A 22881-nucleotide genomic window follows, 5' to 3' on the forward strand; every position below is an offset into this window, starting at 1 on the left:
TCGTAATTAGGGTCCCTATGGGGGGGGGCCATATAAGGGGTCTATATGGGGGGGGTCCATATAGGGGGTCTATATTGGGGTCTATATGGGGGTCCATATTGGGGGGGGTCTATATATGGGGGGGGTACTATATGGGGGGGTCCATATAGGGGGGTCTATATGGGGGGTCCATATTGGGGTCCATATAAGGGGGGTCCATATGGGGGGGGTCCAATATGGGGGGGGGTCTCTATAGGGGGTCTATATAGGGGGGTTCCATATGGGGTCTTTAATAGGGGGGGGTCCATATGGGGGATCCCATAGAGGGGGTCCATATTGGGGTCCCATATAAGGGGGGTCCTTATGGGGGGGGTCCATATACGGGGGTCTATATAGGGGGGGTCCATATTGGGGTCCATATTGGGGTCCATATTGGGGGGGGGTCTATATAGGGGTCCATATTGGGGGTCCATATTGGGGTTCCATATGGGGTCTTTAATGGGGGGGGTCCATATGGGTCGTCCATATTGGGGGTCCATATGGGGGGGTCCTTATGGGGGGGGGTCCTATATGGGGGGGTCCATATTGGGGGTCCATATTGGGGGGGGTCCATATTGGGGTTCCATATGGGGTCTTTAATAGGGGGGGGTCCATATGGGTCGTCCATATTGGGGGTCCATATAGGGGGGGTCTATATAGGGGGTCTATATGGGGGGGGTCTATATAGGGGTCCATATAAGGGGGGGTCCATATGGGGGGTCCATATTGGGGTCCCATATAAAGGGGGTCCATATTGGGGGTCTATATGGGGGGGTCCTATATGGAGGTGTCCTATATGGGGGGTCCTATAGGGGGTCCTATATGGGGGGTCCTATAGGGGGTCCTATAGGTGGGGTACTATAGGGGGTCCTATATGGGGGGTCCTATATGGGGGGTCCTATATGGGGGAGTCCTATAAGGGGTCCTATATGGGGGGTCCTATAGGGGGGGTCCTATATGGGGGGTCCTATATGGGGGGGTCCTATAGGGGGTCCTATATGGGGGGTCCTATAGGGGGTCCTATATGGGGGTTCTATATGGGGGGTCCTATATGGGGGGTCCTATAGGGGGGGTCCTATAGGGGGTCCTATATGGGGGGTCCTATAGGGGGGGTCCTATATGGGGGGGTCCTATATGGGGGGTCCTATAGGGGGGGTCCCATATGGGGGGGTCCTATATGGGGGGTCCTATATGGGGGGTCCTATAGGGGTTCCTATATATGGGGTCCTATATGAGGTCCTATATGGGGGGTCCTATAGGGGATCCTATATGGGGGGTCCTATAGGGGGTCCTATATGAGGGGGTCCTATAGGGGGTCCTATATGAGGGGGTCCTATAGGGGGTCCTATATGGGGGGTCCTATATGGGGGTCCTATATGGGGGGTCCTATAGGGGGGTCCTATGTGGGGTACCCTATAGGGGGGTCCTATATGGGGGGTCCTATAGGGGGTCCTATATGGGGGGATCCTATATGGGGTCCAATATGGGGGGTCCTATAGGGGGTCCTATAGGGGGGGTCCTATAGGGGGTCCTATATGGGGGGTCCTATATGGAGGGGTCCTATATGGGGGGGTCCTATATGGGGTCCTATATGGGGGGTCCTATATGGGGGGTCCTATAGGAGGGGTCCTATAGGGGATCCTATATGGGGGGTCCTATATGGGGAGTCCTATAGGGGGGGTCCTATATGGGGGGTCCTATATGGGGGGTCCTATGGGGTCCTATAGGATTCTATGGGGTCCTATGGGGCTCTATGGGGTCCTGTGGGGTCTTATGGGGCAGCTATGGGGTCCTATGGGGCTCTATGGGGTCCTATAGGATCCTATGGGGTCCTATGGGGCTCTATGGGGTCCTATGGGGTCCTATAGGATCCTATGGGGTTCTATGGGGTCCTATAGGATCCTGTGGGGCTCTATGGGGTCCTATGGGGCTCTATGGGGTCCTATGGGGCGGTTATGGGGCTCTATGGGGTGGTTATGGGGTTCTATGGGGTCCTATGGGGTCCTATGGGGCAGCTATGGGGTCCTATGGGGTCCTATAGGATCCTATGGGACAGCTATGGGGTCCTATGGGGTCCTATAGGATCCTATGGGGTCCTATGGGGCTCTATGGGGTCCTATGGGGTCCTATAGGATCCTATGGAGTCCTATGGGGTCCTATAGGGTCCTATGGGGCAGCTATGGGGTCCTATGGGGTCCTATAGGATTCTATGGGGCAGCTATGGGGTTCTATGGGGTCCTATGGGGTCCTATGGGGCAGCTATGGGGTCCTATGGGGTCCTATAGGGTCCTATGGGGCAGCTATGGGGTCCTATGGGGTCCTATAGGATCCTATGGGGTCCTATATGGGGGGGCCCTATATGGAGTCCTATAGGGGGTCCTATGGGAGGGAATCCTATAGAGGTCCCTATAGGGTCCCGGATCACGTGATCTCGTTTACACTTCAGGCCCCGCCCCCCAATCACGTGACCCGGCCATTTTCCTCTCCACGTGATCCAACACTTCCGCCTTTCCCCTCATCACGTGATTTCTCCCTTCCAACATGGCGCGGTTCTGTCCCCGCATCACGTGATCACTCCCCCCCTCCAACATGGCGCCGCTCTGATCGCGTCGCTTCGCCCTCTCCACGTGACCTCGTTTCTCTTTCCCTATTGGCCCCCAAATTCCCCCCCACCCCCGTTTCTCCCGGCGTGCATCGCGCGGCGCTCGGAGCTGGGAGAGGAAGTGAGTGGGTTCTATGGGGTCCTATGGGGTCCTATAGGATCCTATGGGGTCCTATGGGGTCCTATAGGATCCTATGGGGTTCTATGGGGCTCTATGGGGTCTTATGGGGTCCTATAGGATCCTATGGGGTCCTATGGGGTCCTATAGGATCCTATGGGGTCCTATGGGGCTCTATGGGGTCCTATGGGGCTCTATGGGGTCCTATGGGGTCCTATAGGATCCTATGGGGTTCTATGGGGTCCTATGGGGTTCTATAAGATCCTATGGGGCTCTATGGGGTCCTATGGGGTCCTATAGGATCCTATTGGGTCCTGTGGGGTCCTATGGGGCTCTATAGGATCCTATGGGGCTCTATGGGGTTCTATGGGGTCCTATAGGATCCTATGGGGTCCTATGGGGTTCTATGGGGTCCTATGGGGTCCTATAGGATCCTGTGGGGTTCTATGGGGTCCTATGGGGCTCTATAGGATCCTATGGGGTGCTATGGGGACCTTTGGGGCTCTATGGGGCTCTATGAGGCTCTATGGGGTCCTATGGGATCTTATGGGGCTCTATGGGGTCCTATGGGGTCTTATGGGGCAGCTATGGGGTCCTATGGGGCTCTATGGGGTCTTATAGGGTTCTATGGGATCCTATGGGGTCCTATAGGATCCTATGGGGTCCTATAAGATCTATGGGGCTCTATGGGGTCCTATGGGGCTCTATGGGGTTCTGTGGGGCAGCTATGTGGACCTATGGGGCTCTGTGGGGTCCTATGGGGCTCTATGGGGTCCTATGGGGCTCTATGGGGTTCTATGGGGTTCTATGGGGTCTTATGGGGCAGCTATGGGGTCCTATGGGGCTCTATGGGGTCCTATAGGATCCTATGGGGTCCTATGGGGCTCTATGGGATCCTATAGGATTCTATGGGGTCCTATGGGGCTCTATGGGGTCCTATAGGATTCTATGGGGTCCTATAGGAGTCTATGGGGTCCTATGGGGTCCTATAGGGTCCTATAGGATCCTATGGGGTCTTATGGGATCCTATGGGGTGGTTATGGGGTTCTATGGGGTGGTTATAGGGTCCTATGGGGTCCTATAGGATTCTATGGGGTCCTATGGGGCTCTATGGGGTCCTATGGGGTCCTATGGGGTCCTATAGGATCCTATGGGGCTCTATGGGGTCCTGTGGGGTCCTATAGGATCCTTTGGGGTCCTATGGGGCAGCTATGGGGTCCTATGGGGCAGCTATGGGGTCCTATGGGGCTCTGTGGGGTCCTATAGGATCCTATGGGGTCCTATGGGGTCCTATGGGGTCCTATAGGATCCTATGGGGCTCTATGGGGTCCTATGGAAACCTATGGGGTCCTATGGGGTCTTATGGGGCTCTGTGGGGTCCTATGGGGTCTTATGGGGTCCTATGGGGTCCTATAGGATCCTATGGGGTCTTATAGGGTTCTATGGGATCCTATGGGGTCCTATAAGATCCTATGGGGCTCTATGGGGTCCTATGGGGCTCTATGGGGTCCTATGGGGTCCTATAGGATCCTATGGTGTTCTATAGGGCTCTATGGGGTCCTATAGGATCCTATGGGGTCCTATGGGGTCCTATAGGATTCTATGGGGTCCTGTGGGGCTCTATGGGGACCTACGGGGTCCTATAGGATCCTATGGGGCTCTATGGGGCTCTATGGGGTTCTATGGGGCTCTATGGGGTCCTATAGGATCCTATGGGGTCCTATGGGGTTCTATGGGGCGGTTATAGGGTTCTATTGGGTCCTATAGGATCCTATGGGGTCTTATGGGGCCCTATAGGGTCCTATGGGGCAGCAGTGGGGCTCTATGGGTTCCTATGGGACGGTTATGGGGCTCTATGGGGTCCTATAGGATCCTATGGGGCTCTATGGGGTCCTATGGGGCTCTATAGGGTCCTATGGGGTTCTATGGGGCAGCTATGTGGTCCTATGGGGCTCTGTGGGGTCCTATGGGGTCCTATAGGATCCTATGGGGTCCTATGGGGCTCTATGGGGTCCTATGGGGTGGCTATGGGGTGTCTATGGGGTGGTTATGGGGTGTCTATGGGGCAGTTATGGGGTGTCTATGGGGTGGCTATGGGGTGTCTATGGGATGGTTATGGGGTGTCTATGGGGTGGCTATGGGGTGTCTATGGGATGGTTATGGGGTGTCTATGGGGCAGCTATGGGGTGTCTATGGGGTGGTTATGGGATGTCTACGGAGCAGCTATGGGGTGTCCAAGGGGTGGCTATGGGGTATCTATGGGGCGGTTATGGGGTGTCTATGGGGTGGTTATGGGGTGTCTATGGGGCACTAATGGTGTTTCTATGGGGCGCCCCATAGGATGAACCTGGAACGTGTTTCCAATGAGGACAAACTGCGGCTGTGCCGGAAATACTACCTGGGTGAGCCCCATAGCGACCCATAGAGACCCATAGAGACCCATAGAGACCCTATAGAGAACCATAGGGACCCCATAGCGACCCATAGAGACCCATAGCGACCCATAGAGACCCTATAGGGACCCATAGAGACCCATAGCGACCCATAGAGACCCTAGAGAGAACCATAGGGACCCCATAGAGACCCATAGAGACCCTATAGAGACCCATAGAGACCCATAGGGACCCATAGAGACCCCATAGCGACCCATAGAGACCCATAGGGACCCATAGAGACCCATAGAGACCTATAGGGACACATAGAGACCCATAGAGACCCATAGAGACCCCATAGAGACCCATAGGGACCCATAGAGACCCATTGGGACCCATAGAGACCCTATGGGGACCCATAGAGACCCATAGAGACACATAGAGAACCACAGGAACCCATAGGGACCCATAGAGACCCATAGAGACCCTATAGAAACCCCATAGGGACCCATAGAGACCCATAGAGACCCATAGGGACCCATAGCGACCCCATAGAGACCCATAGAGACACATAGAGACCCATTGGGACCCATAGAGACCCATAGAGACCCATAGTGACCCATAGAGACCCTATAGAGACCCTATAGAGACCCCATTGGGACCCATAGAGACCTATAGAGAGCCTATAGAGACCCATAGAGATCCATAGAGACCCTATAGAGACCCATAGAGACCCCATAGAGACCTATAGGGACCCATAGAGACCCATAGAGACCCATAGAGACCCCATAGAGACCCTATAGAGACCCATAGAGAACCATAGAGACCCATAGGGACCCCATAGGGACCCATAGAGACCCATAGGGACCCATAGGGACCCCAAATCCCCCCATAGCCCCCCCAGGACCCCAATACCCCCCTATACCCCCCCCCCAGAACCCCATAACCCCCCCAGGTCCCCATAACTCCCCATAGACCCCCCCAGGACCCCCAGGACCCCCCCAGGACCCCCATAGACCCCCATAAGCCCCCCAAAAGACCCCTATAACTCCCCATGGACCCCCATTACCCCCCATAGACCCCCCCAGGTCCCCCATAACTCCCCATAGACCCTCCCAGGACCCCCAGATCCCCCCCAGGACCCCCATAACTCCCCATAGACCCCCCCAGGACCCCCATAGACCCCCATACCCCCCCCCCAGGACCCCTATAACCCCCCAAATCCCCCCAGGACTCCCATAGACCCCCCCAGGACCTCCATAACCCCCCCAGGGCCCCCAGATCCCCCCCAGGACCCCCATAGATCCCCATAAGCCCCCCCATGGACCCCCCCAGGTCCCCCATAGACCCCCATAAGCCCCCCCCAAAGACCCCCAGGACCCCCATAAATCCCCAGGACCCCCATAGATCCCCATAGCCCCCCCAGGACCCCAATAACCCCCTATAACCCCCCCGCAGGACCCCCATAGACCCCCATAAGCCCCCCCCAAAGACCCCCAGGACCCCCATAGCCCCCCCATAGCTCCCCCCAGGACCCCCATAGACCCCAATAATCCCCCCATAGCCCCCCGAGGACCCCCATAGACCCCCATAAGCCCCCCCATAGCCCCCCCAGGATCCCCAATTCCCTCCCATAGACCCCCAGGACCCCCATAAGCCCCCCGGGACCCCCAGATCCCCCCCAGGACCCCCATAGGCCCCCCATAGACCCCCATAGACCCCCTCCAGGACGCCCATAGAACCCCATAGCCCCCCCAAAAGACCCCCATAACTCCCCATAGACGCCCCCAGGACCCCCATAGACCCCCATAAGCCCCCAAAAGACCCCCAGGATCCCCATAGACCCCCATAAGACCCCCCAGGACCCACATAGACCCCCATAACCCCCCCCCCCCCCCCAGGACCCCAATAGCCCCCATAAGCCCCCCCAAAGACCCCCATAACTCCCCATAGACCCCTCCAGGACCCCCATAGACCCCCATAAGACCCCCCAGGACCCACATAGACCCCCATAACCCCCCCCCCCCAGGACCCCAATAGCCCCCATAAGCCCCCCAAAGACCCCCATAACTCCCCATAGACCCCTTCCAGGACCCCCATAGACCCCCATAAGACCCCCCAGGACCCACATAGACCCCCATAACCCCCCCCCCCCCCAGGACCCCAATAGCCCCCCATAAGCCCCCCAAAGACCCCCATAACTCCCCATAGACCCCTCCAGGACCCCCATAGACCCCATAAGCCCCCCATAGACCCCCATGACCACCCCATAACCCCCCCCATTGCCCCCCCAGGACCCCCATAAACCCCCCCCCCAGCACCCCTATAACCCCCCAAAGACCCCCCCAGGACCCCCATAACTCCCCATAGACCCCCCCAGGACCCCATAACCCCCCCAGGACCCCCAGATCCCCCCAAGGACCCCCATAGGCCCCCCATAGACCCCCATAGACCCCCTCCAGGACGCCCATAGAACCCCATAGCCCCCCAAAAGACCCCCATAACTCCCCATAGACGCCCCCAGGACCCCATAGACCCCCATAAGCCCCCCAAAAGACCCCTATAACTCCCCATGGACCCCCATTACCCCCCATAGACCCCCCCAGGACCCCCAGGACCCCCATAACCCCCCCAGGACCCCCATAGACCCCCATACCCCCCCCCAGGACCCCAATAGCCCCCCCATAAGCCCCCCCAGAACCCCATAACCACCCCCATAGCCCCCCCAGGACCCCCATTACCCCCCCAGGACCCCCATAGACCCCCATAAGCCCCCCCATAGCCCTCCCCAGGACCCCCATTACCCCCCCAGGACCCTCATAACTCCCCATAGAACCCCCCCAGGAACCCCCATAGACCCCATAGCCCCCATCCAGGACCCCATACCCCCCCAGGACCCCCATAGACCCCCATAATCCCCCCATAGCCCCCCCAGCACCCCTATAACCCCCCCATAGACCCCCCCAGGCCCCCCATAGACCCCCCCCAGGACCCCAATATCCCCCCCATAGCCCCCCCAGGACCCCCATAACTCCCCATAGACCCCCCCATAGCCCCCCCCAGGACCCCCCAAATCCCCCCGAAGACCCCAGGACCCCCAGATCCCCCCCAGTACCCCCATAGACCCCCATAACTCCCCATAGACCCCCATAAGCCCCCCCCCAGGACCCCAGGACCCCAATACCCCCCTATAACCCCCCCCCCAGAACCCAATAACCACCCCATAACCCCCCCAGGACCCGCAGAGACCCCCAGAGACCCCCATAACCTCCCCCCATAGACCCCCCCAGGACCCCTAAAGAACCCCAGGACCCCCATAAGCCCCCCCAGGACCCCCATAACCACCCCATAACTCCCCATAGACCCCCCCAGGACCCCCCCATAAACCCCCACAGGACCCCCATAAGCCCCCAGGACCCCCATAACTCCCCATAGACCCCCCCAGGACCCCCATAACTCCCCATAGACCCCCCCAGGACCCCCATAGACCCCCATAGCCCCCATCCAGGACCCCCATACCCCCCCAGGACCCCCATAGACCCCCATAATCCCCCCATAGCCCCCCCAGCACCCCTATAACCCCCCATAGACCCCCCCAGGACCCCCATAGACCCCCCCAGGACCCCAATATCCCCCCCATAGCCCCCTCAGGACCCCCATAACTCCCCATAGACCCCCATAAGCCCCCCCCCGGACCCCAATACCCCCCTATAACCCCCCCCCAGAACCCAATAACCACCCCATAGCCCCCCCAGGACCCCCAGAGACCCCCATAACCCCCCCCCATAGACCCCCCAGGACCCCTAAAGAACCCCAGGACCCCATAAGCCCCCCCAGGACCCCCATAACCACCCCATAACTCCCCATAGACCCCCCAGGACCCCCATAGACCCCCCCCCAGGACCCCAATATCCCCCCCATAGCCCCCTCAGGACCCCCATAACTCCCCATAGACCCCCCCAGGACCCTTATAACCCCCCAAGGACCCCCATTACCCCCCCATAGACCCTCATAAGCCCCCCATAGAACCCCATAACCACCCCATAACCCCCCCAGGACCCCCATTACCCCCATAAACCCCCCAGGACCCCCATAGACCCCCATAGCCTCCCCCCAGGACCCCCATAGACCCCCATAAGCCCCCCAGAACCCCATAACCACGCCTTACCCCCCAAGGACCCCCATAGACCCCCCAGGACCCCCATAGCCCCTCCAGGACCCCCATAACTCCCCATAGACCCCATAAGCCCCCCCATAGCCCCCCCCAGGACCCCCATAACTCCCCATAACCCCCCCCATAGCCCCCCAGGACCCCCATAGCCCCCCCAGGACCCCCATAGACCCCCATAACCCCCCCCCATAGCCCCCCCAGGACCCCCCCCCCCCTTTATTAACCTCCCCCCCCCCCCAATCCAGGGGGCTTCGCTCTGCTGCCCTTCCTGTGGCTGGTGAACGTGCTGTGGTTCTTCAGGGAGGCTTTTATGGCCCCCCCGTATGGGCAGCAGCCCTCATCAAGACATGTATGTTGGGGGGGTCCTGGGGGGGGTTATGGGGGTTATGGGGGTCCTGGGGGGGGATTTGGGGGGCTTATGGGGGACTATGGGGTGTTATGGGGGTCCTGAGGGGGCTATGGGGGTCTTGGGGGGGGGTTATAGGGTCCTGGGGGGGCCTGGGGAGGTTATGAGGGTCCTGAGGGGGATTTGGGGGTCCTGGGGGGTCTATGGGGGGGGCTATGGGGGGTTATGGGGGTCCTGGAGGGGGCTATGGGGGTCCTGGGGGGCTATGGGGGTCCTGAGGGGGATTTGGGGGTTCTGGGGGGCTATGGGGGTCTATGGGGGGGCTTATGGGGGTCCTGGGGGGGCTATGGGGGATATGGGGGTCCTGGGGGGGGTCTATGGGGGGCTATGGGGGTCCTGGGGGGGGTTATAAGGGTCCTGGGGGGGTCCTAGGGGGGGTTATGGGGTCCTGGGGGGGGCTATGGGGGTTATAGGGGGCTATGGGGGTCCTGGGGGGGGATTTGGGGTCCTGGGGGGGGCTTATATGGTCCTGGGGGGGGCTTATGGGGGTCCTGGGGGGGGTTATAGGGGGGATATGGGGGTCCTTGGGGGGGTTATGGGGGTCGTGGGGGGGGCTATGGGGGGTATTTGAGGGTCCTGGGGGGGGCTATGGGGGTCCTGAGGGGCTATGGGGGGGTTATGGGGGTCCTGGGGGGGATATGGGGGGAGTATGGGGGTTATAAGGGTCCTGGGGGGGATATGGGGGGTTATGGGGGTCCTGGGGGGGTCTGTGGGGGTGTTATGGGGGTTATGGGGTTCCTGGGGGGGTCCTGGGGGGGTTAATGGGAGGCTATGGGAGTCCTGGGGGGATATGGGGATCCTGGAGGGGGCTATGGGGGTCCTGGGAGGGGCTATGGTGGGATATGGGGGTCCTGGGGGGGATTTGGGGGGGTTATGGGGGTTTTGGGGGGGGCTATGGGGGGTTATGGGGGTCCTGGGGGGGGCTATGGGGGTCCTGGGGGGGCTATGGGGGTCCTGGGGGGGGCTGTGGGGGGGCTATGGGGGCTTATGTGGGGTCCTGGGGAGCGATTTGGGGTCCTGGGGGGGGCTATGGGGGCTATAGGGGTCCTGAGGGGGCTATGGGGGGTTATGGGGGTCTATGGGGGGGATTTGGGGTCCTGGGGGGGGCTTACATGGTCCTGGGGGGGGGTTATGAGGGGGCTATGGGGGACCTGAGGGGGCTATGGGGTCCTGGGGGGGGATTTGGGAGTCCTGGGGGGCGCTATGGGGGCTATGGGGGTCCTGGAGGGGTAATGGGGGTCCTGGGGGGGCTATGGGGGCTATGGGGGTCTATGGGGGGTTATGGGGGTCCTGGGGGGGTCTATGGGGGGCTATGGGGGTCCTGGGGGGGGTTATGGGGGTCCTGGGGGGGGCTATGGGGGGCTATGGGGGTCCCTGGGTGGGGTTATGGGGGGCTATGGGGACTGGGGGGGATATGGGGGGCTATGGGGGGGATTATGGGGGTCCTGGGGGGGTTATGAGGGTCCTGGGGGGGCTATGGGGGGTTATGGGGTTCCTGGGGGGGTCCTGGGGGGGATTTGGGATCCTGGGGGGCTGTGGGGGGATATGGGGGTCCTGGGGGGTCTATGGGGGGTTATGGGGGTCCTGGAGGGGATTTGGGGGGTTATGGGGGTCCTGAGGAGGCTATGTGAGGCTATAGAGGGTCTATGGGGGGGGCTATGGGGGGTTATGGGGGTGTTATGGGGGGCTATGGGGGGTTATGGGGGGGATATGGGGGGCTTTGGGGGGGTTATAAGGGTTCTGGGGGGGGATTATAGGGGGGTATTGGGGTCCTGGGGGTGTTATGGGGGTCCTGGGGGGGATATGGGATCCTGGAGGGGGGTTATGGGGGTCCAGAGGGGCTATGGGAGGGGGTATGGGGGTCCTGGGGGGGTTATAAGGGTCCTGGGGGGGCAATGGGGGGGTTATGGGGGTCCTGGGGGGGCTATGGGGGTCCTGGGGGGAGATGTGGGGGGGATATGGGGGGCTATGGGGGGGATTATGGGGGTCCTGGGGGGTTGTGAGGGTCTTGGGGGGGTTATAAGGGTCCTGGGGGGCAATGGGGGGGTTATGGGGGTCCTGGGGGGGGATATGGGGGGGATTTGGGGTCCTGGGGGGGGCTTACATGGTCCTGGGGGGGGGTTATGGGGGGCTATGGGGGTCCTGCGGGGGCTATGGGGGTCCTGGGGGGGGGATTTGGGGGTCCTGAAGGGGGCTATGGGAGCCTATAGAGTGTCTATGGGAGGGATATGGGGGTCCTGGGGGGGTTATGGGGGTCCTGGGGGGGTTATAAGGGTCCTGGGGGGGTCTTAGGGGGGGTTATGGGGTTCCTGGGGGGGTCCTGGGGGGGCTATGGGGGGTTATGGGGGTCCTGGGGGGGATATGGGGGGTGTTATGGTGGTCTTGGGGGAAATTGGGGGCTATAGGGGTCCTGGGGGGGCTATGGGGGTAATGGGGGTCCATGGGGAGTTATAGGGTCTTTTGGGGGGCTTATGGGGGTCCTGGGGGGATTTGGGGGGGGTTATGGGGGTCCTGGGGGGGATTTGGGGGGTTATGGGGGTCTGGGAGGGTTATGGGGTGGTATGGGGTTCTGGGGGGGTTATAGGTGAGTATTGGGGTCCTGGGGGTCTATGGGGGGTCTATGGGGGTCCTGGGGGGACGTCTCTATGGGTCCCTATTGGGTATTTATGGGATCTATGGGGTCTCTATGGGATCTATGGGGTCTCTATGTATCTCTATGGGATCTATGGGGTCTCTATGGGATCTATGGGGCCTCTATGGGATCTATGGGGTCTCTATGTATCTCTATGGGATCTATGGGGTTTTTATAGGATCTATGGGGTCTCTATGTATCTCTATGGGATCTATGGGGTTTTTATAGGATCTATGGGGTCTCTATGGATCTATGGGGTCTCTATGTATCTCTATGGATCTATGGGGTCTTATGGGATCTATGGGGTCTCTATGTATCTCTATGGGGTCTATGGGGTCTCTATGGGATCTATGGGGTCTCTATGGGATCTATGGGGTCTCTATGTATCTCTATGGGATCTATGGGGTCTCTATGGGATCTATGGGGTCTCTATGGGATCTATGGGGTCTCTGTATCTCTATGGGATCCAAGGGGTCTGTATGGGATCTATGGGGTTTCTATAGTCTCTATGGGATCTATGGCTCATTATAGGGTTTCTATGGGATCTCTGGGTCCTTATGGGGTCTCTATGGGATCTATGGGCTTCTATGGGATCTATGGGGTCTCTATGGGATCTCTGGGTCCTTTAGGGTTTCTATGGGATCTGTGGGTCTTTATAGGGTATCTATGGGATCTATGGGGTCTGTAGGGTCTCTATGGGATTTATGGGTTTCTATGGGATTTCTGGGTTCTTATAGGGTCTCTATGGGATCTCTTGCACTCTATGGGGTCTCTATGGGATCTGTGGGTCCTTATGGGTCTATGGGTCCCTATGGGACTTCTGGGTTCTTATAGGGTCTCTATGGGTTTTATGGGGTTTCTATGGGATCTCTGGGTCTCTATGGGATCTATGGGGTCTCTATGTATCTCTATGGGATCTATGGGGTCTCTATGTATCTCTATGGGATCTATAGGTCCCTATGGGGTCTCTATAGGATCTATGGGGCCATAATCCCCCCCCTAACCCCATATATTTCCCCATTGCAGACGTGCGCCGCTCCCTGCTGGGTGTGTGTGTGTGGGGGCTGCTATTGGGGTCTATGGGGTCTCTATGGGATCTATGGGGTCTCTATGTATCTCTATGGGATCTATGGGGTCTCTATGGGATCTATGGGGTCTCTATGGGATCTATGGGGTCTCTATGTATCTCTATGGGATCTGTGGGTCTCTATGAGATCTATGGGGTCTCTATGGGATCTATGGGGTCTCTATGGGTCTCTATGGGGTCTCTATGGGTCTCTATGGATCTATGGGGCCTCTATGGGATCTATGGGGCCTCTATGTATCTCTATGGGATCTATGGGGTCTCTATGGGATCTATGGGGTCTCTATGGTTTCTCTATGGGATCTATGGGGTCTCTGTGGGATCTATGGGGTCTCTATGGGATCTATGGGGTCTCTATGTATCTCTATGGGATCTATGGGGTCTCTATGGGATCTATGGGGTCTCTATGGGTCTCTATGGGATCTATGGGGTCTCTATGTATCTCTATGGGATCTATGGGGTCTCTATGGGCTCTATGGGGTCTCTATGGGATCTATGGGGTCTCTATGGGACCCAAGGGGTCTGTATGGGATCTATGGGGTTTCTATAGTCTCTATGGGATCTATGGCTCGTTATAGGGTTTCTATGGGATCTCTGGGTCCCTTATGGGGTCTCTGTGGGATCTATGGTGTCTCTATGTGTCTCTGGGTCCTTATGGGGTTTCTATGGGATCGATGGGGTTTCTATGGGATCTATGGGGTCTCTATGGGATCTATGGGGTCTCATAGGGTCTCTATGGGATCAATGGGTTTCTATGGGGTTTCTATGGGATTTATGGGATCTATGGGGTCTCTATGGGATCTATGGGGTCTCATAGGGTCTCTATAGGGATCTATGGGATCTTTATGGGATCTGTGGGTCCTTATAGGGTCTCTATGGGATCTATGGGATTTCTGTGGTCTCTATGGGATCTATGGGTCTTTATGGGGTCTCTATGGGATTTATGGGGTCTCTATGTATCTCTATGGGATCTATGGGGTCTCTATGTATCTCTATGGGATCTATAGGTCCCTATAGGGTCTCTATAGGATCTATAGGGTCTCTATAGGATCTATGTGTCCCCCTAACCCTCTATCTCTCCCCATTGCAGACGTTCGCCGCTCGCTGCTGGGTGTGTGTGTGTGGGGGCTGCTATTGGGGTCTATGGGGTCTCTATGGGATCTATGGGGTCTCTATGTATCTCTATGGGATCTATGGGTCTCTATGTGTCTCTGGGTCCTTATAGGGTCTCTACAGGATCTCTGGGTTTCTATGGGATTTATGGGGTCTCTATAGGATCTATGGGTTTCTATGGGATCTCTGGGATTTCTATGGGATCTATGGGGTCTCTATAGGATCTATGGATCTCTATGGGGTCTCTGGGTTCCTATGGCTCTATGGGGTCTCTATAGGATCTATGGGTCTGTATGGGGTCTATGGGTTTCTATGGGATCTCTGGGGTCTCTATGGGATCCAAGGGGTCTCTATAGGATCTCTGGGTCTCTATGGGATCTATGGGGTCTCTATGTATCTCTATGGGATCTGTAGGTCCCTATAGGGTCTCTATGGGCTCTATGGGGTCTCTATGTATCTCTATGGGATCTATAGGTCCCTATAGGATCTATAGGGTCTCTATAGGATCTATGGGTCCCCCTAACCCTATATCTCTCCCCATTGCAGACGTTCGCCGCTCGCTGCTGGGTGTGTGTGTGTGGGGGGCTGCTATTGGGGTCTATGGGGTCTCTATGGGATCTATGGGGTCTCTGTATCTCTATGGGATCTATGGGGTCTCTATGGGATCTATGGGGCCTCTATGTATCTCTATGGGATCTATGGGGCCTCTATGTATCTCTATGGGATCTATGGGGTCTCTATGTATTCTCTATGGGATCTATGGGTCTCTATGTATCTCTATGGGATCTATAGGTCCCTATAGGGTCTCTATAGGATCTATAGGGTCTCTATAGGATCTATGGGTCCCCCTAACCCCATATATTTCCCCATTGCAGACGTTCGCCGCTCTCTGCTGGGTGTGTGTGTGTGGGGGCTGCTATTGGGGCTGTGGGTGGGGGCGTTTCAGAGCCGCCGTGGGGAGTGGGGGGCTCTGGGGGAACGGCTGGCGTTTACATTGCCATTAGGGACCCCATAGGGAGACCCCCCCCCATTAAAGGGACCCCACCCCCATTAAAGGGACCCCCCCCTTAAAGGAGGACCCCCCCTTTATGGGACCCCCCCCTTCCATTTAAGACCCCCCCCCCCAACCCAAAGACCCCCCCCTTAAAGGAGACCCCCCCCCTTAAAGGAGACCCCCCCCCCTTAAAGGAGGGACCCCCCCTTTATGGGACCCCCCCTTCCATTTAAGACCCCCCCCCCCAACCCAAAGACCCCCCTTAAAGGAGACCCCCCCCCATTAAAGGAGACCCCCCCCCCATTAAAGGGACCCCCCCCAACCCAAAGACCCCCCCATTTAAATGAGACCCCCCCCAACACAAAGACCACCCCCCTTAAAGGAGACCCCCTACCCCTTAAAGGAGACCACCCCCCTTTAAATGAGACCCCCCCCAACACAAAGACCCCCCCCTTTAAATGAGACCCCCCCCCCCCAACACAAAGACCCCCCCTTTAAATGAGACCCCCCCCAACACAAAGACCCCCCCCTTAAAGGAGACCCACCCCCCTTAAAGGAGATCCCCCCCCAACACAAAGACCCCCCCCTTTAAATGAGACCCCCCCCCAACACAAAGACCCCCCCCCCCTTAAAGGAGACCCCCCCCCATTAAAGGGACCCCCCCCAACACAAAGACCCCCCCCTTTAAATGAGACCCCCCCAACACAAAGACCCCCCCCCTTAAAAGAGACCCCCCCCAACCCAAAGACCCCCCCCTTTAAATGAGACCCCCCCCCCAACACAAAGACCCCCCCCTTTAAATGAGACCCCCCCCAACCCAAAGACCCCCCCCACCTTAAATGAGATACCCCCTTAAAGGAGACCCCCCCCTTCCATTAAAGACCCCCATTAAAAGACCCCCCCCCTCTTAAAGGGGCCACCCTTTAAAGGACCCCCCCCCATTAAAGGACCCCTTAAAGGACCCCACATTAGAGAGCCCCCCCTCCCCCCCTTAAAGGAGACCCACCCCCAACACAAAGACCGCCCCCTTTAAAGGGACCCCCCTTTAAAGGAGATCCCCCCCCCTTCCATTAAAGACCTCCCCCCCTTTAAAACCCCCCCCTTTAAAGGGCCCCCCCAACCCTTAAAGGAGACCCCCCCCTTCCATTAAAGACCCCCCCCATTAAAGGAGACCCCCCCTTAAGGGGATCCCACCCCTTAAAGGAACCCCCCCTCCCCCCCTTAAAGGACCCCCCCCCTTAAAGGAGACCCCCCCCCCCCTTTAAAGGACCCCCCCCACCCCTTAAAGGAGACCCCCCCCTTAAAGGATCCCTACACTTAAAGGAGACCCCCCCCCCCTTCCATTAAAGACCCCCCCCTTAAAGGAGAACCCCCCCCCATAGAGGACCTCCCCTTTAAAGGAAACCCCCCCCTTAAAGGAGACCCCCCCCCTTAAAAGAGACCCCCCCCCACCCCTTAAAGGACCCCCCCCCCCAAAAGGACCCCCCCCAAACCTAAAGGACCCCCCCCCAAATCGATCCCCCCCTACAATGGGGACCCCCCCCCCCATAAGACCACCCTGAGACCCCCCCGCAAAAAGACCCCCCCCCCCAAATAAAGGGACCCCCCCCCCCCAAAGCAGCCGCCCCCACCCACGAAGACCTGGAGGAGACTGCAGGTATGAATGGGGGGGGGGGCATTAATTAATGGGGGGGGGCATTAATTAATGGGGGGGGGGGTTAATTAATACTGGGGGGTCCTTAATATTGGGGGGGTCTTTAATAATGGGGGCATTAATAATGGGGGGGCATTAATTAATGGGGGGGGGGTTAATTAATACTGGGGGGTCCTTAATACTGGGGGGGGTCCTTAATATTGGGGGGGTCCGTAATATTGGGGGGGCCATTAATTAATGGGGGGGTCCCTATTATTGATGGGGGGGGTCATTATTGGGGGGGGGTCCTTATTATTGGGGGGGTCTTCAATACTGGGGGAGGTCCCTATTATTGATGGGGGGGCCTTATTATTGGGGGGGGGCTTAATATTGAGGGGGGGTCCTTAATAATGGGGGGGTCTTTATTATTGAGGGGGGGGCATTAATATGGGGGGGGGTCCTTATTATTGGGGGGGGCATTAATATGGGGGGGTCCTTAATAATGGGGGGGGTCATTAATAATGGGAAGGTTATTAATAATGGGGGGGGGGCATTAATAATGGGGGGCTCCATAATAGTAAGTGCCTAATTAATATTCATAAGGGACTAATTAATATTCATAAGGGTTTCATTAGCCCAAAGTATCGATTAGTATTCAGACTGGGCTCATTAATATTCAGAGGGGTCCGTAAATATTCAGAATAGGGTCATTAATATTCATAACAAGGCCATCAGTATTCAGAGTGCTCATTAATATTCATAAGGGCTTCAGCAATATTCAAAGAGCTCATTTAATATTCAGAGGGAAATATTAACATTCAAATATAACTATTAATATTCAAAAGGATCGTTAATATTCATATGGGCTCATTAATATTCAAGGGCTCTTCTTATTGGGCAATTGCTCTAATTAATATTAATATTACTGTGTCTTTAATAACAACAGAAAGAAATAATAGAATAATTAACGCTAATAATTATTAATCCCGCCCCTTTTTTTTCCCACCAATAGGATTAAGCATTAAGATCGGCTCCACCAATAGGATTCGTCCCACCAATAGGATTCATTCCCACGCCGCCGCCTCTTTTTTATGAATGAACAATAAACCCTCCAGGCCACGCCCCCTTTTACTCCCCTCACCCAATCAGCGCCGAGCTCCATTGTGACGTCACACCCACATTATACTACGGGGGGCGGGGGGAAGAAAGGAGGGATCCTATTGGCTGGGAGCGAGCGGGAGGGCGGGGATAAGGGTGAAAGGGAGGCGCTGATTGGTTGGTTTTACTGTCGCTCGTATGGCGCTGCTGTGGGGCACAGATGGGACGATAGAGACCTATAGGGACACATAGAGACCCATAGGGACCCCATAGAGCCCCATAGAGACCCATAGAGACCCCATTGGGACCCATAGAGACCCCATAGAGCCCCATAGGGACCCATAGAGACCCATAGAGACCCATAGGGACCCATAGAGACCCATAGGGACCCATAGAGACCCATAGAGACCCATAGAGACCCATAGAGACCCATAGAGACTCATAGAGACCCATAGGGACCCCATTGGGACCCATAGAGACCCATAGGGACCCATAGAGACCCCATAGAGACCCATAGAGACCCCATAGGGACACATAGAGACCCATAGAGACCCATAGAGACCCATAGGGACACATAGAGACCCATAGAGACCCCATAGAGACCCATAGGGACCCATAGAGACCCACAGGGACCCATAGAGACCCATAGAGATCCATAGGGACCCATAGAGACCCCATAGAGACCCCATAGGGACACATAGAGACCCATAGAGACCCATAGGGACACATAGAGACCCATAGAGACCCCATAGAGACCCATAGGGACCCATAGAGACCCACAGGGACCCATAGAGACCCATAGAGACCCATAGAGATCCATAGAGACCCATAGGGACCCCATAGGGACCCCATAGAGACACATAGAGACCCATAGAGACCCATAGGGACCCATAGAGACCCATAGAGACCCACAGAGACCCATAGGGATCCATAGGGACCCATAGAGACCCATAGAGACCCATAGGGACCCATAGAGACCCATAGGGACCCATAGAGACTCATAGAGACCCATAGAGACACATAGAGACCTATAGGGACCCATAGGGACCCATAGAGACCCCATAGTGACCCCATAGAGACCCATAGAGCCCCATAGGGACCCCATAGAGACCCATAGAGATCCATAGAGACCCATAGGGACCCATAGAGACCCATAGAGACCCATAGGGACCCCATTGGGACCCATAGAGACCCCATAGAGACCCATTGGGACCCCATTGGGACCCATAGAGACCCACAGGGACCCATAGAGACCCATAGAGATCCATAGAGACCCATAGAGACCCATAGAGACCCATAGAGATCCATAGAGACCCATAGAGACCCATAGGGACCCATAGAGACCCATAGAGACCCCATAACTGTCCCATAGCATTTGAGGCAGAATATGGGGTTTCTATGGGGCTCAATATGGGATTTCTATGGGGCAGAATATGGGGTCCATGGGGCAGGGATCCCAGCCCCACATCTATGGGTCCCACCCCACATCTCCCCGTGGATCCCAGCCCCACATCTATGGGTCCCACCCCACATCTCCCCATGGATCCCAGCCCCACACATATGGGTCCCAGCCCACATCACCCCACAGATCCCAGCCCCACATCTGTGGGTCCCACCCCACATCTGTGCCCCACATCACCCCATGGATCCCAGCCCCACACTTGTGGGTCCCACCCCATATCACCCCACAGATCCCAGCCCCACATCTGTGGGTCCCACCCCACATCTATGGGTCCCACCTGAGATCTGTGGGTCCCACCTCACCCCATGGATCCCAGCCCCACATCTATGGGTCCCACCCCACATCTCCCCATGGATCCCAGCCCCACACTTGTGGGTCCCACCCCATATCACTCCACAGATCCCAGCCCCACATCTGTGGGTCCCACCCCATATCTGTGCCCCACATCACCCCATAGATCCCAGCCCCACACTTGTGGGTCCCACCCCATATCACTCCACAGATCCCAGCCCCACACATATGGGTCCCACCCCACATCACCCCACGGATCCCAGCCCCACACTTGTGGGTCCCACCCCATATCACCCCACAGATCCCAGCCCCACACTTGTGGGTCCCACCCCACATCTATGGGTCCCACCTGAGATCTGTGGGTCCCACCTCACCCCATGGATCCCAGCCCCACATCTGTGGGTCCCACACATTCCCAGTCTCAGTCTCAGTCTCTTTATTTCCGATCTATGGGGCTCGTTCTGCCCCATAAGTGTGGGCTTTATTTCCGATCTATGGGGCTCGTTCTGCCCCATAAGTGTGGGGCTCGTTCTGCCCCATAAGTAAGTGTGGGGCTCAGGACCCCACCTCGCGCCCCGCGGGGCCGCTGGGACGGCGGTTGTGGGGCTGACGTGGGGGGCTGGGGGCTGCCCCACAGCATGGGGGGACCGCGCCGTGGGGCGCAGTGGGGCTGGAGCTATGGGGCACAGCAGCCCCACTGCTATGGGGCAGAGCATCACCGCTATGGGGCAGAGCATTGCTGCTATGGGGCAGAGCATCACCGCTATGGGGCAGAGCATCACTGCTATGGGGCAGAGCATCACTGCTATGGGGCACAGCATCACTGCTATGGGGCAGATCATCACCGCTATGGGGCAGAGCATCACTGCTATGGGGCAGAGCATCACTGCTATGGGGCAGAGCATCGCCGCTATGGGGCACAGCATCACTGCTATGGGGCAGATCATCACCGCTATGGGGCAGAGCATCACTGCTATGGGGCACAGCAGCCCCACTGCTATGGGGCAGAGCATCACCGCTATGGGGCAGATCATTGCCACTATGGGGCACAGAACCCCCACTGCTATGGGGCAGATCATCACCGCTATGGGGCACAGAACCCCCACTGCTCTGGGTCGATGTGGGGCCGGCGCTGTGGGTCACAGCAGCAGATCCATGGGGCAGAGCAGCTCCTGGCCCTCCCTCGCTATGGGGCAGCCCCACACTTTCCTTCCTGCCCCCCAAGTCAGCCCCACTCCCAATAGATCCCAATGGGGCCGTGCCCTCCCTCCTCCCCCCAGCCCCATAACTAAGGGGTCCCAATGGGGCCTTGTCCTCCTTCCTGCCCCCCAAGTCCTCCCCAATGCCTCCCAATGGGGCCTTGTTCTCTCTCTTCCCCCCTGCCCCATAACTAAGGGGTCCCAATGGGGCCGTGCTCCCCCTCCTACCCCCCGCCCCATAACTTAGGGGTCCCAATGGGGCCTTGTTCTCCTTCCTGCCCCCTAAGTCCCCCCCAGTCCCAATAGATCCCAATGGGGCCTTGTCCTCCTTCCTGCCCCCTGCCCCACAACCTGGGGGTCCCAATGGGGCCGTACTCTCCCTCCTCCCCCCCGCCCCATAACTAAGGGGTCCCAATGGGGCTGTACTGTCCCTCCTGCCCCCTAAGTCCCCCCCACTCCCAATAGAACCCAATGGGGCCTTGTTCTCCTTCCTGCCCCCTAAGTCCTCCCCAATGCCTCCCAATGGGGCCGTACTCTCCCTCCTCCCCCCAGCCCCATAACTTAGGGGTCCCAATGGGGCCGTGCTGTCCCTCCTGCCCCCCAAGTCCCCCCATAATGGGGCCGTACTGTCCCTCCTGCCCCCCAAGTCCCCCCCACCCCCAGCCCCATAACTAAGGGGTCCCAATGGGGCCGTACTGTCCCTCCTCCCCCCAGCCCCATAACTTAGGGGTCCCAATGGGGCTGTATTGTCCCTCCTGCCCCCCAAGTCCCCCCCAGCCCCAGCCCCATAACTAAGGGGTCCCAATGGGGCCGTACTCTCCCTCCTCCCCCCCGCCCCATAACTTAGGGGTCCCAATGGGGCCGTACTGTCCCTCCTGCCCCCCAAGTCCCCCCCACCCCCAGCCCCATAACTAAGGGGTCCCAATGGGGCCGTACTGTCCCTCCTGCCCCCCAAGTCCCCCCCACCCCCAGCCCCATAACTTAGGGGTCCCAATGGGGCCGTACTCTCCCTCCTGCCCCCAGCCCCATAACTTAGGGGTCCCAATGGGGCTGTACTGTCCCTCCTGCCCCCCAAGTCCCCCCCCTGGCCGCCCCATAGCACCCTGCGGATCAGGCGGGTGCAGTGTGCGGCCGCCCCACGAGCTTCGGGGCACAATGGGGAGAAGCTGAGGAATCCGTGGGGCAGAGCCGGGATCACGCGAAGGGAAACGGGCTGATGGAGGGAACGGAGCCGGCGAGCCAAGGACACGGCGTCGTCCAACAGGGGGTCCTGCTCACACGCCTGGGGGGAGATAGGGGAGGTTATGGGGGGATATGGGGGATATGGGGTCCCTAAGGGGCTCTATGGGGGGATATGGGGAGATATGGGGGATATGGGGGGATATGGGGGGATATGGGGTCCCTATGGGGGGATATGGGGCCAGGGACACGGCGTCGTCCAACAGGGGGTCCTGCTCACACGCCTGGGGGGAGATAATGGGGGTTATGGGGGGATATGGGGTCCCTAAGGGGCTCTATGGGGCTCTATGGGGGTATATGGGGCTCTATGGAGCCAAGGACACGGCGTCGTCCAATAGGGGGTCCTGCTCACACGCCTGGGGGGAGATAATGGGGGGTTATGGGGGGATATGGGGGGATATGGGGTCTCTATTGGGCTCTATGGGGCTCTATGGACTCTATGGGGTCCC

The 22881-nt window shown here is 58.1% G+C and overlaps 2 protein-coding genes across 23 annotated transcripts in view; one reads left to right on the forward strand and one right to left on the reverse strand.

Annotated features, from left to right (window-relative positions):
* The window catches only part of PSENEN (presenilin enhancer, gamma-secretase subunit), a 71553-nt gene extending 53265 nt beyond the window's left edge, over nt 1-18288 (forward strand). For 2 of the 12 annotated variants that reach the window (XM_085533425.1, XM_085533430.1), the window contains 3 exons: nt 14494-14514; nt 17129-17167; nt 18156-18288. In XM_085533425.1, coding sequence (XP_085389551.1) covers nt 14494-14514; nt 17129-17167; nt 18156-18238 — 143 coding nt within the window. In that variant the 3' untranslated portion in view covers nt 18239-18288. Of the gene's footprint in view, nt 1-14493; nt 15003-15391; nt 15639-17128; nt 17168-18155 lie in introns of those variants that run through there. The other 10 variants (XM_085533426.1, XM_085533433.1, XM_085533429.1 and 7 more) reach the window with 9 other exon arrangements.
* A 2125-nt stretch (nt 18289-20413) lies between these two features.
* LOC107307510 (uncharacterized) overlaps nt 20414-22881 on the reverse strand; it is a 28856-nt gene continuing 26388 nt past the window's right edge. For all 11 annotated transcript variants that reach the window (XM_085533434.1, XM_085533441.1, XM_085533438.1 and 8 more), the window contains one exon: nt 20414-22475. In XM_085533434.1, coding sequence (XP_085389560.1) covers nt 20550-22475 — 1926 coding nt within the window. In that variant the 3' untranslated portion in view covers nt 20414-20549. The remainder of the gene's footprint in view (nt 22476-22881) is intronic.

This window comes from Coturnix japonica, unplaced genomic scaffold (assembly GCF_054131305.1).
Source record: "Coturnix japonica strain WE unplaced genomic scaffold, WE-NBRP24 Scf060, whole genome shotgun sequence".
NCBI lineage: Eukaryota > Metazoa > Chordata > Aves > Galliformes > Phasianidae > Coturnix > Coturnix japonica.